Source organism: Schistocerca americana, chromosome 7 (assembly GCF_021461395.2).
Source record: "Schistocerca americana isolate TAMUIC-IGC-003095 chromosome 7, iqSchAmer2.1, whole genome shotgun sequence".
NCBI lineage: Eukaryota > Metazoa > Arthropoda > Insecta > Orthoptera > Acrididae > Schistocerca > Schistocerca americana.
This window is the reverse complement of record NC_060125.1, coordinates 57,603,669-57,619,400: the sequence shown is the minus strand read 5'-3', so window position 1 is coordinate 57,619,400 and position 15,732 is coordinate 57,603,669. Positions and strand designations below refer to the sequence as shown.

The 15,732-nt window shown below is 38.8% G+C and overlaps 1 protein-coding gene across 1 annotated transcript in view; it reads right to left on the bottom strand.

The window, feature by feature from the left end:
• Positions 1 to 15,732, bottom strand: part of LOC124622700 (modular serine protease-like) — a 215,842-nt gene that overhangs the window by 87,323 nt on the left and 112,787 nt on the right. Inside the window, exon 6 of the mRNA XM_047148489.1 lies at positions 156 to 362. Coding sequence (XP_047004445.1) covers positions 156 to 362 — 207 coding nt within the window. The remainder of the gene's footprint in view (positions 1 to 155; positions 363 to 15,732) is intronic.

Genomic DNA, 15,732 nt, shown 5'->3' with positions numbered 1-15,732 from the left:
TCATTTGTATACTTTATCTCAGAGGATGATTCATCTAATAGCTACCAAGTTGTCAATCTTGTTTATAATCTTCTACCAGGAAATTCCTTGTCATATTTATACTATTAGCTTATTTTAGACTGAAATGTGCTGCAAAGCCTCTGATGTAGTTTTACCTGGATTGCATGTCTTGACTTCACTATTCCACCGACCATTATGTCCACATGTCAGATTCTGTTTTAGTCTATTTCCTGATGTATAATAAAACCTGCAATCCACAACTGCTCTTGTTCCAGGGAGAACTGCCCAGTCGCAAGTGAATCTCGATTCACCATAGAAACATTCAGCATAAATTGATTCTGATGCAAGTCTAGGACACTTTCCTGAAACACAAAATGATGTTGAGCATAATATACTACTCTCGATTTTCAATAACTGCCTTAATTAATCATGTCACACTCTAGCATTCACAGCTCCACTTTATCATGTATATTAATGAATCTACATATACATCTACATCTGTATCCTGCAAACCACGATGAGATAAATGCGGAGGGTACATTTCATTGTACCAGTTATTAGGGTCTCTTCATGTTCCAGTCACATATGGTGCGCAGGAAGAATGATTGTTTGAATGCCTCTGTGTGTGCAGTATATATTTTAATTTTATCCTCATGATACCTATGTGAGTGAGGTTGTAGTATATTCCTAGAGAAATCATTTAAAGCAAGTTCTTGAAACTTTGTTAATAGATTTTCTCAGGATATCTTCAAGAGTCTGTCACTTTAGGTCATTCAGTATCTCTATAACACTCTCCCACAGATTAAACATACCTGTGACCATTTGTGCTGCCCTTCTCCACATACATTCAATATACCCTGTAAGTCCTATCTGGCACAGGTCCCACACACTTGAGCAATATTGTAGAACCAATCAGACAACTGATTTGCAAGCAATCTCCTTTGTAGATTCATTGCACTTCCCAAGTATTCTACCAATAAACTTAAGTCTACTAGCCTCTTTAACCACAACTGAACCTATGTGATCATTCCATTTCATGTCCCTACAAAGTGTTACACCCAGGTATTTAAATGATTAATGGAAAATCTCATATAAGATATGAAACAAATACTAACAAAGAGATAGAGGGGCTGGCCAGTACTTACCTCAGCTCAGTACAGCCGATAGATACACATAAAACAGAACTGAAAATTTACATTCCTAGCTTTCGGAACTTTGTTCCTTCATCAGGGAGGAGAGAGGGGAAAAAAGGGAAGAAGGGAAAGTGGATTCAGTTACTCACAACCCAGGTTATGAAGCAACAGGGAAAGGTAAACAGGGAGGGTAGCAAGGATGGAGGCATGGTTGTCCATGCCTCCATCCTTGCTACCCTCCCTGTTTACCTTTCCCTGTTGCTTCATAACCTGGGTTGTGAGTAACTGAATCCACTTTCCCTTCTTCCCTTTTTTCCCCTCTCTCCTCCCTGATGAAGGAACAAAGTTCCGAAAGCTAGGAATGTAAATTTTCAGTTCTGTTTTATGTGTATCTATCGGCTGTACTGAGCTGAGGTAAGTACTGGCCAGCCCCTCTATCTCTTTGTTAGTATTTACACCCAGGTATTTGTATGAGATGGCCAATTCCAACAGGGATTCATTGGTATTATAGTCATGGGATACCACGTTTTTCTCATTTTGTGAAGTGCAAAATTTTACATTTCTGAACATTTAAAGAAAATTGCCAATCTCTGCAACACTTTGAAATCTTATCAAGATCTAACTGAATATTTATGCAGCTTTTTTTCAGGTAGTACTTCATTACAGATAACTGCATCATCTGCAAAAAGTCTGATTTTACTATTAATATTGACTGCGCGACCACTAATGTACAACATGAATGGCAAGGGTCTCAATACACTATCTTGGGGCACACCCATAGTTACTTCTACATCTGATGATGATTTCCATCCTAGATAACATGCTGCGTCCTCCCTACCAAAAAGTCCTCAATCCAGTCTCAACTTTCACTTGATACTCCACATGATCATACCTTTGACAATAAGTGTAGGTGTGATACTGAGTCAAATGATTTGGGAAATTGAGAAATACAGAACCTGCCTGATTGTCTTGATCCAGAGCTTTCAGTATGTCATGTGAATAAATTGCAAGTTGGGTTTCACATGACTGATGTTTTTAAAAACCATGCTGTTTGATATTGAAGAGGTCATCCTGTTCAAGATACCTCATTATGCTTGAGCTCAGAATATGTTCTAATATTCTACAATAAAATGATGTCACGGATACTGGGCAGTAGTATTGTAGATCACTTTTACGAGCCTTCTTGTAGCCGCATATGATCTGTGCCTTTTTCCAAGAACTGGGCACAGTTTTTTGTTTGAGGGATCTTCAACAGATTATAGTTAGAAGAGGAGCTAACTCAGCCACAAATTCAGCATAGAATATGGCAGGTATTCCATCAGGCCCTGGAGCTCTGTTCAATTTTAACAATCAGCTGTTTCTCAACATCATTGACACTAATACTTATTCCATCCATCTTTTCAGTGGTATGAGGATTTAATAAAGTGGGGCAATTCTCCTGGGTTTTCTTTTGCAAAGTAACATTTGAAAATGAACTTGAGCTTTTTAGCTTTTGCTTTCCTACCCTCAATTTCAGTTCCACTCTCTTTCATCAAAGACTGATTGCTAACTTTGGTGCCATGAACAGCCTTTACAGATGAACAGAATTTCTTTTGGTTCTGTGTAAGATCACGTGACAATATTCTGCTACAGTAGTCATTGAAGGCATCACACACTGCCCTCCTGACAGCCAAATGTGTTTCATTCAGCATCTCTGTATTTATAGTCCTGCGCTTTGTTTTACACTAATTATGCAGTAATCTCTGTTTCTTTACAAGTTTCTGTGCAATGCCTGTATACCACGGAGATTCCCTCCCATTATGAACTGTTCTAGTGAGACATATACAACCACTGCATGGTCAACTATTCTTTTAAACGCGAGACACAGTTCCTGTACATGCATGCTACTGTCCTGTGCTGAATGTTTCAAGTTCCTCACTGAGATGTGGCAATACTGGTTTTTTATCTAGTTTCCTGAACATACATATCTTTCTTCTTGTTTTATTTGTCCTTTGTACTTTAGTAATCATTGTTGCCACAACCACATCACGGTCATTGTTACCAGTTTTGATGTAGACATCCTCAAAGATGTCAAGTCTATTTGTTACCTTTAGTTTCAATATATTTCCATCATGAGTGGGGTTCCTAACTATCTGTTCTAGGTAGTTTTCAGAGAAGGTATTTAGTAAAGTTTCACAGGATGTCTTATTATACCCACCACTAACAAAACTGTGATTTTCCCAGTTAATTGTTGGAGGATTAAAGTCTCCACCAATGAGGAACTTATGCACAAGTGAACTGATATTCCCTCTAAAGTTTTTGATTACATCAGGAGATGAGTGGTAGTGATAGAAGGTTCCAGTTATCATTTTATGCCCACCCCTGATACTGAGTCATGCCCAGACAATCTCACTGAGTCATGCCCAAATAATCTCACAAGCAACTTTAATTTCTACCTCAGTGAATCTGAGTTCCTCAATTACTGCAGCAAATACACCATCCCAGTTTCCCATTTGCCTATCCTTTTGATATACACTTAAATTTTCCCTGAAAATCTCACTGCTACCAATTTCAGGTTTTGGTCAGTTTTCTGTACCTAATATTAAATGAGTTTCACTGGTTTTCATAAGGACTTTAAACTGAATTTTGTTATGAATGCTTCCATAGTTTACCATTAGGATTTTAATACCTTCCTGTGTTGGAGGCATTTCTCTCAATCTTACACTGATACTTCTGGGTTTCCTACAGTTATTGTTATCTGGATTGGTTGGAGAATTACCTAAACTAAAAAAAAAAACCCTATGTGCACCCCACACAAAGTCAGCTACCTGAGTAGCAGCCTCTGATATATATTGTGCACCTGACCCATTTAGAGGGACCCTAGAGTTCTCAACCCTATTGTGCAATTTCAGGAAGTCACAGCATATCTTTTTACACAACCTTTGAAGCCTCTGGTTCAGCCCTTTCACTCAACTCAGAACCAAAGGGCCACAATCAGTTTTGGAGAGAGTACTGCAAACTGTGAGCTTCATTGAAACTTCTAGTGCAAGGCTGGTCTTCTCGACCTTCTCTGCCAGACCCTGTAATGACCCAAGAATGATCTTGGAGCATAGATAATAGACATCATTTTTTCCAATGTGCACCACAATCTGCAGTTGCTAGCACCCTCTTTCCTCAATGGCTGCGGGTATAGCCTCATCAACATGTCAAATGAGGCCCCCAGGCATACACAAGGACTACACTTGGTGTCCTTTCCTGACCCTGGCTGTCATTTTCCTAAAGGGTTCCATCATTCATTGTAAGTCTGAACTGCCGACAATTAATAGACTCCTTACCCTTTTGCTTTTGCTTCCTCCTGAGACTGGTCAAAAAAGGTTTCCCGAACACATAAGAGGTGAGCCCCACTGGCTCAGTTTGAGTTTCAGTGAAAGACAGCACATCAAACTTGTTGGCTAATGGGACTGGGCACAACACCCTGGGTCCTTCTTGGTCCCAATCTCCTCTGTACAAGATGCCTTGATTTACCACTGACACATCATTTGCTGCCAAGTGAACAAGTAATGACAGATCCTGTACTTTCTGCAGAGGAGACGGGATCCACAGGAGAGAACAGTACTTGATGTACCTCTGGTACAGGTATCACAGGTAAATGGCTCTTGGGAGCTCTTCCTATACACTGATTGGCAGCAGCTGCCAATTGTTTGACTGTAGTTATGGCGGTTTCCAGCTGCTTACGAATGTCAACCAGCTCATACTGTGTTCAAGAATAGCATTCACAGTGGATTGCATTCTGGATGGTACAGTGTACTACAAGGTTGTAAACAAATAACATTAAATAAAGCCACTTATTATCATTTAATCTGTTGAGCTAAAAATGTGTTAATGCCCTATAAGAATTGAAGCAAATACACGAAGCGAGATTTCTATTAAAGCAACACAAAACCTGTGGTAAAAATGACTAGTTTCCTAAAATCTTTTAATTTTAATTAAGCTCTTAGCAAACTCAAATACAGAGTTAATTTACAATAAATGCAGATAATGTATTGGGACACTCCTCTTTCAGGGAAAATTACATGTGACACAATACGTTAGATAGAAAAATCTGCTACAGTAACTAAATCACAGCCTGCAATTTGCTTAAATTACTCATTGATTATGCAAAGGATGATGCTAGTTTCCAGAAATTCTCAAAAATGCATGTTGATACACAATGATGTTCAGCAGCACAACCACTTTTGGAAAACAAACTTCAAAAGAGCTTACTATGGGTTTTTAAAGACTTCTTTTCAGAGAAAGAAAGTATGATTTCACTGCCTCAGTTATGGTAGAACTAAATAAGAAAAATTAAATTAATAAATGAAAAGCACCAGTTTGCTTTTGTTCTACAATATTACTTTTATTGTTAACCTGTTTTCGGCTTACAAGGCCATCTTCAGACATTTACTGAGTATTATCACCAAAGAAGTTAAAAGGTTTGCAAACAAAATTGGAAGAGAAGTAACACATCTAGACTGAAGTAGAAACATACAGTAAGTAACATCTTTCCAATGAAAAATGTAAAAATTGAACAGTACATAAATAACAGTGGAGTAGACAAGAAAACCTTTAGCACAAAATAGGAATAGCATGCCTACATAACAGTTTCTATTAATAAACAAAACTAATAAAATAAAATTAGTATTAGACAAGGCTACATCAGGACGTATGAAACAGAGAGAGTGATGCACAAACCCAATTAATAGAAGAGACAATTATCAATGTAACTACAGAATACATGAGGAACTTAAGCAATATCAATAAGATAAACAGAAATAAATAAATGCAGGAAAATGGAGGTGTTTGAGAGAACCTATAGTTTGAGAGTGTGGTGATACTGCATTTTAACATTATCATTATAATCAAAGCAGTGTATGTGTAACAGTTTTCATGAAATAAATTAACAAAGTAAAATATGAATAGTATTTGGTATGACAACTACAAGGGGTGTTAAACATGGACAGTAATACAAGCACCAGTTAAAAGAAAGCCTTAACTATTGAAACTACAGTCTATATGAAATACAAAGACAACTTCAACAAAACAAAACAACTTAACGAATACAGGAAAATGAGAATATGAAGGAAGAGAGAGTGTAGGAAGTAATGAACAACAGAGATGATTATATGAAGTTTAGGAGAGGGGAAGTGTTGATCTGTGTCTGGTCATTTAGGATGAGATCTGGACTATAAGCAAGATGTTTGTTAATTTCCAGAACTTCCAGCAGGTTGAGTTTATGGCCTTTGTTTGCTAAGTGAAGTACATGTGACACTGGATGGTAGTTGTGAGCCTCACTCAGTACATGCTCAGCAAATGCAGAGTCTGAATTCTGCAACCTCCAGCTGCATTAATGTTCAGCCAGCCTAGTTGATATATCTCTCCCTGACTGACCAATGTAAAATTTGTCACAATCAGAACAGGTGATTTTATATACCCCACTGCTGGCTAATAACAGGATCTTGTCTTTGCTAATAAAAACACACGGGGCTGTCATGTTCCTGACCTGAAACAGCATTACCATGTAACATCACACCAGTGAAAAGTTATTGACAAAATTATTCAATTGGATAGATAAAGAAATCTACTCACCAAGTGACGGCAGAAGGCACACATAAAAGATGGTTGTAATTGGCAAGTTTTTGGAGCCAGTGGTTCCTACTGCAGGTATAAGGATTGAAGGGGAAGGAAGAGGGGTGAAAGAAAACTACTAGAGAGGTCTAGAAAAAAGGGGTTGATTTTGGGAATGTCACCCAGAAGTGCAGGTCAGGGAGACTTACTGTTTCAGATGAGAAGGAAAATTATATAAATTAATTTTCTTACTTATGACAATGTCCTGTGTTGCAGAACATGGTACAGTTTCGGTAACAATTATCAGAAACTGACAAAGTGGATTATTTCAAGTCTCTTTATTTTCCATATATGCATATCTGGATTGAGTATTAGGGGTATAACAGATCCAATGGGGGCTTTATTGCTTTTAGAAAATAGATGAAAGGTGAACATATTGACTTACACTAAAAATTACATTATTAAACTATTCATTGACAATATCTGTTGTGAAGTCAGCTACATTCTCAGCACTGTGTATGCAGCCAGCAAAATGTAGCCACACGGTCATGAATTGTGTACCATAAACTTTACTGAATTTGCAGGAATCACAAACCTGTATCAAAATCAACATGCATTAAAACGAAACTGCATAAATTGAAGCCTGGAAACATCTGTCTGTAGGAATCATATGTGGGATATTACATAAGACATAGACCAAATAAAAATAAATAAATCCAAACATCACAAAAGGCAAATTACAGCTACACCATGTCTGCATGGATACAAATCATCAAGAAACTCTGAATGTTAAAGTCCTTAGGGCAGTAGACAGGACTGACCCCTACATTGTAAAGATTAAAATAAAATTCAACCCTTTGATACAGATAAACATCCATCAGAAAATAGAAGAAAATTCAATCAAATGAAATTAACAAAAACAACAAATTAATGAAAATTATGAAGTACAACCACATGGGAAAGAGTCCATCAGCACCAAATCACAAGAACTGACTATTAATATATTGACAGCAGAAGAAGAAGAATGTAAATAGGCAGTAGAGAGAAGGCACAAAGTTTGGATAAAACAAAAAGACTGAAAGTCAGAGAAATCAAATTTAAGTCTAATACAATAAAGGAATTCACCCCACTAAATCATCAGTTAATCAAAATGTTAACATATTGAAAATCCCCAGAAATGATGAAAAAAATTTCAAGAAAAGGCAACTGTGAGATTACCACAAAACTTTTGGCATATATCTCAAAAAGTGGTAACCCCAACATTAATGCCGAAGGACAAATCAGGAAAGTTAGCAAGTAGTAATCAGGAAACTGCAGAGACCTTCATAGATACATTCAACAAACTTTTTAAATTGTGATGGCCTGCCTGAAATATTTTGATTAAATACTAGCATATCTATTTTAATCATCCCTGTTCAAGTAGACCCTCCAACCATAACCAAATAGAACTCACAGTCAGAGAACTGAGAATTTAGAATCCATGCAGTGAGGACATAATCTGTCTAGAAACCTGGAGAAATGCAGGAAAACCTGTAGTCATAAATCTCTACCAACAGGTAGTCAAAATGTGGATTACAGAGAAAATTCCAGAGCACTGAATCATGTGAATAATCCGTTCATTTTTTAAAAATGGGATGAAATCAACCCAGATAATTACAAAGGAATAACCCTTCTGGGCTTCACATACGATTTTTTTTTTCATATCTAATTTACAGAAAGAGTAAAAACACTCTGGAACCACAATTTAGATAATACTAAGGATGAGTTTGCCCACACAAAAGCTGACCAGACCAAATTCTCAGTGTGAAACTAATAACAAAACATTTCAAGTATAGAAACCATTAGCACTTTATTTCCGTCATATATTTTAAAAAAGTGCATGATAGTATTCATAGATCCATACATTTAAAAATCATCAGATCATACAGTTTTCATTTCAAAGTAATAGAAATCAACAAACTAACTTTGACAAACACAAATTCCATGCTGTACAGGGAAAAAATGTCAAAAGCATTCACAATAAACACTGGTCTTAGACAAGGTGATAGTTAATCCACATTGGTTTTGAATGTAGTGCTCCATTACATCTTGAGAATTCAGCAAAAAAGAAAACACAACTAAAAGGAAAGCTGGAGCAAAACTCTCAATAAGAACAAACTGCCTGGTGTCTCTAAGTGATTTAGCTCCCCTAGATCTTGGCATGGAAGACATTCATGCCCATATCACCAGCCTCCAAAGAATCACATAAAAAACAGAATTATAAGTATTATTCAAGAAAAGTGAGATCACACCCAGTGAAGTCTTCATAAACAATCGAAAATATTTACATGGTTCTACAGTTTAAATGTCTAGGAAAAATTATCAATATACAACATAGTTAATGTACAGGGCAATTATAATTAAAGTTAAACTTTCAACACATTGTAGAAATAACACCACTGGCCAGAATAATGTCAAATTGCAATGGAATATTATCGGAGAAGGGGGAAAACGTATGGCAGAAAAAAAATAGCGTGAAAATTGATCAATAGAAGGTGCTGTATGTGTCAGAATACATAAATGAAAACAACACCTGTCATGCGCATGACTGATTGAAGTTGGTATAAACATGCCAGGTACATGGCTTTTCCTCCTTTCGCATCTGCGACGTTCACCATGACGGTCCCAATGCAGGATCGTGCTCTGCTTGTAAAGCTGTGTTACAAGAATGATGACTGTGCACACATCACTCTCCAGAAGTTCCAGACACTGAAAGGTTTGAAAAAAGGTGTTGGTATGATGACTGCCTTGGGTTTGGTGAAAATGATTCAGAAATTTGAAAAGACAGGTTCTTTTGGCGTGCAACCTGGTAAAGGGAGGAAACGAATTGATTCGACATCAGTGAAAGCAGTGGCCACAGCAATGCAAGAGGAGATGATTGGTGGTGTGCAAACATGTACTGCATAGAGAATTGCTCAAATGTTGGACATACCCATGAGAACAGCGCGTAAAATCCTACAAAACACAATTCTTTGCTATCCATTCAAAATTACCCATGTGCACGAGTCGCTTCCTGTTGAACTCCCAGCAAGAGAGACCTTTGCTTTAGAATTTCTTGCTTGTATGGAAGTGGACAATGATTGGCCATGGAAGATTTTGTGGACAGAAGAAGCCCACTTCCATGTGACAGGGTATGTCAAGACACAGAGTTGTTGAATATGGGCAATGGAAAATCCACACGTACATCAACCAGTACCACTTCACCCTGAAAAAGTTACTATGTGGTGTGGGTTTATGGCATCATTTATCATAGGGCAATATTTTTTTGAAGAGGTAGGTGCTTCCGGTCCTGTTACCTGTACTGTAACTGGTAAATGTTATGTGTGTCTTTTGCACAACCACATCATTCCAGCTCTCCAACTGCGTGAATGTGTGGATGGGATCATTTTTATGCAAGATGGCACACTTCCACACATTGCAAATCCAGTTAAGCAACTGCTGAAGTGCCATTTTGGAAATGCTAGAATTATTAGCCGCCATTTCCCTACAGCCTGGCCATCCCAATCAGCTGATCTTAATCTGTGTGATTTCTGGCTGTGGGACTATCTGAAAGATGTTGTGTTCAGTGTTCTGACTGCAAACTTAGCTGCATTGAAGGCATGTATTGTGTAAAACATTCTGAATGTGACGCTGGAAACACTTTGATCAGTTTTGGAACATGCTGTTTCTCGATTTCAACTTGTTGAAGAAAATGATAAACAGTATATTGAACATGTTTTGAGCCAGTTACACAGAAATTAATAATCCAATTTGACTTTGATTGAGGCTTTTTATACAGTTTTTGGCCTCAGGACAATTAAAAACTGATGTGATTGATGCTTTTTATGCAGTTTTTGGCCTCAGGACAATTAAAAACCGATTTTTCCCATCCGATGTGATATGACCTTGCCATGGTGGATGGGCTTATGTAACTAACAGTATCACATCTGTACACCCATACACATTGAGTAGCACAGTTTGTTAAATGTCAAACGTACACCATAGGCATAGCTGTACGATTAATTTGTCATTTGTAGTTGACACTATTAAGTTATGATGCTTACAGCACCATCTATCACTACATTTTGTAAATATTTATTTTTCTTCTGCCATACCTCTTCCCCCTTCTCTGATAATATTCCGTTGCAATTTGACATTATGACCAGTGGTGTTATTTCTACAGTGGTTTTAAAGTTTAACTTTCATTATAATCACCCTGTATTGAAAGAGGAACTGCTCAGCTCCTCAAAACTGAAAGAAGAATCACCAGAACTTGCACAAATGAAAAATTCCATGTTGAAGAACTCTGGATAATTATCTCCAATGAAACCATCTGTAGAGAGATTGACAAAAGAAGAAAAAAATCACCTATTTCTTCATCATCCTATACATCCAAGGAAACAGCATTTTACAATGTCTGTCGTCATAACTGCCGTCCGCTTCACGTCTGCTGTGCAGCAAGCTACCGTAATTTAAGTATTAACTGTATTTTTCTTACTTTTCACTTCTTCTTTCATGTTTTTTTGCTTTTATGAAGCTTTAATTTTCGAGTGCTAGTAATAGTGTTCCATAGATTTCGTGTTTGTTTTGAATACAGTCAGAGAGAGTCCCTTTAGTCAACCATAGTGCTAGTGCCAGTAGTGCTAGTGTTTGTTTTGAATACACTCTCCCCAAGGGGAGTGGCGGGTTCAGCGGCGTTCACGGCGCACAAGGTGGAGGGTAAATGTGGAGGCTGGCTGTGTGGCATCGCCCGCTCTGCCTGTGAGTGGACATGTGGCTACTCTTTCAGCAAGGTCCGAGCAGGCACATGGGGGGAGGGGTTTATTAGTTATTGGGAGCTCCAACGTTAGGCAGGTGATGGAGCCCCTTAGGGAAATAGCGGAAAGGTCGGGGAAGAAGGCCAGTGTTCACTCTGTCTGCTTGCTGGGGGGTCTCATCTGAGATGTGGAGGAGGCCCTGCCAGCGGCAATAGAGAGCACTTGGTGCACCTGACTGCAAATTGTTGCTCATGTCTGCACCAATGACTCCTGCCGTCTGGGTTCAGAGGTCATCCTCAGTTCGTACAGGTGGTTGGCGGAATTGGTGAAGGCGGAAAGCCTCGCTCGCGGAGTGGAATCAGAGCTAACTATTTGTAGTATCGTTCCCAGAACCCATCGCGGTCCTCTGGTTTGGAGCCGAGTGGGAGGCTTGAACCAGAGGCTCAGACGATTCTGCGGAAATCTCGGGTGCAAATTTCTCGACCTCCGCTATCGGGTGGAGAAATGTAGGGTCCCCCTGAATAGGTCAGGCGTGCACTACACGCCGGAAGCGGCTACAAGGGTAGCGAAGTACGTGTGGAGTGCACATGGGGGTTTTTTAGGTTAGAGAATTCCCTCCCTAGGCCCGACAAGATGCCTCCTGAGACGCGGCAGAGTAGGAGTAGGCAAAATGCAACAGAGAATAACAGTATTAATGTGCTAATAGTAAACTGCAGGAGCATCTATAGAAAGTTCCCAGAACTGCTCTCATTAATAAACGGTCACAATGCCCATATATAGTGACAGAAAGTTGGCTGAAACCAGACGTCAACAGTAATGAAATCATAAACTCAGATTGGAATGTATACCGCAGAGACAGGCTGGACAGTGAAGGGGGAGGCGTGTTTATAGTGATAAGAAGCACAATAGTATCGAAGGAAATTGACGGAGATCCAAAATGTGAAATAATTTGGGTGAAGGTCACTGTTAAAGCAGGCTCAGACATGGTAATTGGATGTCTCTATAGGCCCCCTGGCTCAGCAGCTATTGTGGCTGAACACCTGAAGGATAATTTGGAAAATATTTTGAGTAGATTTCCCCACCATGTTATAGTTCTGGGTGGAGATTTTAATTTGGCGGATATAGACTGGGAGACTCAAACGTTCATAACGGGTGGCAGGGACAAAGAATCCAGTGAAATTTTTTTAAGTGCTTTATCTGAAAACTACCTTGAGCAGTTAAACAGAGAGCCGACTCGTGGCGATAACATATTAGACCTTATGGTGACAAACAGCCCCAAACTATTTGAAACAGTTAACGCAGAACAGGGAATCAGCGATCATAAAGCGGTTACTGCATCGATGATTTCAGCCGTAAATAGAAATATTAATAAAGGTAGGAAGATTTTTCTGTTTAGCAAAAGTGACAAAAAGCAGATTACAGAGTACCTGACAGCTCAACACAAAAGTTTTATCTCAAGTACAGTTAAAGATGAGGATCAGTGAACAAAGTTCAGAACCATCGTACAATATGTGTTAAATGAGTATGTGCCAAGCAAGATCGTAAGAGATGGGAAAGAGCCACCTTGGTACAACAACCGAGTTAGGAAACTGCTGCGGAAGCAAAGGGAACTTCACTGCAAACATAAACATAGCCAAAGCCTTGCTGACAAACAAAAATTACGCGAAGCGAAATGTAGTGTCAGGAGGGCTATGCGAGAGGCGTTCAATGAATTTGAAAGTAAAGTTCTGTGTACTGACTTGGCAGAAAATCCTAAGAAATTTTGGTCTTATGTCAAAGCGGTAGGTGGATCAAAACAAAATGTCCAGACACTCTGTGACCAAAATGGTACTGAAACAGAGGATGACAGACTAAAGGCCGAAATACTAAATGTCTTTTTCCAAAGCTGTTTCACAGAGGAAGACTGCACTGTACTTCCTTCTCTAGATTGTCGCACAGATGACAAAATGGTAGATATCGAAATAGATGACAGAGGGATAGAGAAACAATTAAAATCGCTCAAAAGAGGAAAGGCTGCTGGACCTGATGGGATACCAGTTGGAGTTTACACAGAGTACGCGAAGGAACTTGCCCCCCTTCTTGCAGCGGTGTACCGTAGGTACGCTCTAGAAGAGCGTAGCATTCCAAAGGATTGGAAAAGGGCACAGGACATCCCCGTTTTCAAGAAGGGATGTCGAACAGTTGCAGAATTTTGGAACACTTATTATGTTCGAGTATAATGACTTTTCTGGAGACTAGAAATCTACTCTGTAAAAATCAGCAGGGGTTTCGAAAAAGACGGTCGTGTGAAACCCAGCTCACGCTATTCGTCCAGAAGACGCAGAGGGCCATAGACACGGGTTCACAGGTAGATGCCGTGTTTCTTGACTTCTGCAAGGCGTTCGATACAGTTCCCCACAGTCGTTTAATGAACAAAGTAAGAGCATATGGACTATCACACCAATTGTGTGATTGGATTGAAGAGTTCCTAGATAACAGAACGCAGCATGTCATTCTCAATGGAGAGAAGTCTTCCGAAGTGAGAGTGATTTCAGGTGTGCTGCAGGGGAGTGTCATAGGACCGTTGCAATTCACAATATACATAAATGACCTTGTGGATGGTATCGGAAGTTCACTGAGGCTTTTTGCAGATCATGCTGTGGTGTATCGAGAGGTTGTAACAATGGAAAATTGTACTTAAATACAGGAGGATCTGCAGTGAATTGACGCATGTTGCAGGGAATGGCAATTCAATCTCAATGTAGAAAAGTTTAATGTGCTGCGAATACATAGAAAGATAGATCCCTTGTCATTTAGCTACAAAATAGTAGGTCAGCAACTGGAAGCAGTTAATTCCATAAATTATCACGCATTAGAAGTGATTTAAAATGGAATGATCATATAAAGTTGATCGTCGGTAAAGCAGATGCCAGACTGAGATTCATTGGAAGAATCCTAAGGAAATGCAATCCGAAAACAATGGAAGTAGGTTACAGTACGCTTGTTCGCCAACTGCTTGAATACTGCTCAACAGTGTGGGATCCGTACCAGATAGGGTTGATAGAAGAGATAGAGAGGATCCAACGGAGAGCAGCGCACTTTGTTACAAGATCATTTAGTAATCGCGAAAGCGTTACGGAGATGATAGATAAACTCCAGTGGAAGACTCTGCAGGAGAGACGCTCAGTAGCTCGGTACGGGCTTTTGTTAAAGTTTCGAGAACATACCTTCACCGAAGAGTCAAGCAGTATATTGCTCCCTCCTACGTATATCTCGCGAAGAGACCATGAGGGTAAAATCAGAGAGATTAGAGCCCACACAGAAACATACCGACAATCCTTCTTTCCATGAACAATACGAGACTGGAATAGAAGGGAGAACCGATAGAGGTACTCAGGGTACCCTCCGCCACACACCGTCAGGTGGCTTGCGGAGTATGGATGTAGATGTAGATGTAGATGTGATGAGAAATGTTAGAAAGAAGGCAGGAGGACAATAGATCTGAAAAATTCAACAATATCTGAAAGCAATTGGACTCAAAAAAACGCATACAGAGAACAATAGTAAAAAAATAATATTCTTCTTAACAACCATGCATTTTCAACAGAAATGAGTCACAGAAGGGCTACAGAGATTGCACGTTAATTGAGAAAAATCATAATCAAAATTAATGAAATGGTACTGGGTGGGCAGCAAGAATCAAGCTGTACAACCTTCAAAAAGAAATTGAATGTGAAATGACTCAAGTAGCCCAGTGTTGCCAATCAAGTTAATAAAAATAATAATACAGACAGACATTTTCAAAGATGGCATAATCCATGAGTTAGTTTGAGTTTTATAATTGAGTTATGAGATGGTGTACATTAGGGTACTGGAATCAATTTTTTATTATTATTTATAATTAATAAGTTAATTTTTGCTGGTATTTTATCTTACCTTCACTTGAACATTCATTTTACATAAATTATGTATGTAAAAAGTTTGAACTTTTCCTCATTACAGAAACAGTGAAAGTACTGAGCAGAAGGTCAAGGAACAAGAGTGGCAGGATGTTTATAGTGCCAAAAACATAGAAGATAAATAGAATGCTTTCATTAACACATTTCTCATGTGCTTTGAGAGATGCTTTCCATTAGAATGTTCTAAACGGGGTATTAGCAGTAATAGGCTAACTAGTGGGATAAGATATTGTAGAACAAAGTGGGAATTATATCAAAATGTTAGAAGTAGTCACATTCAAGTTACAGTAGCCCATTACAAAC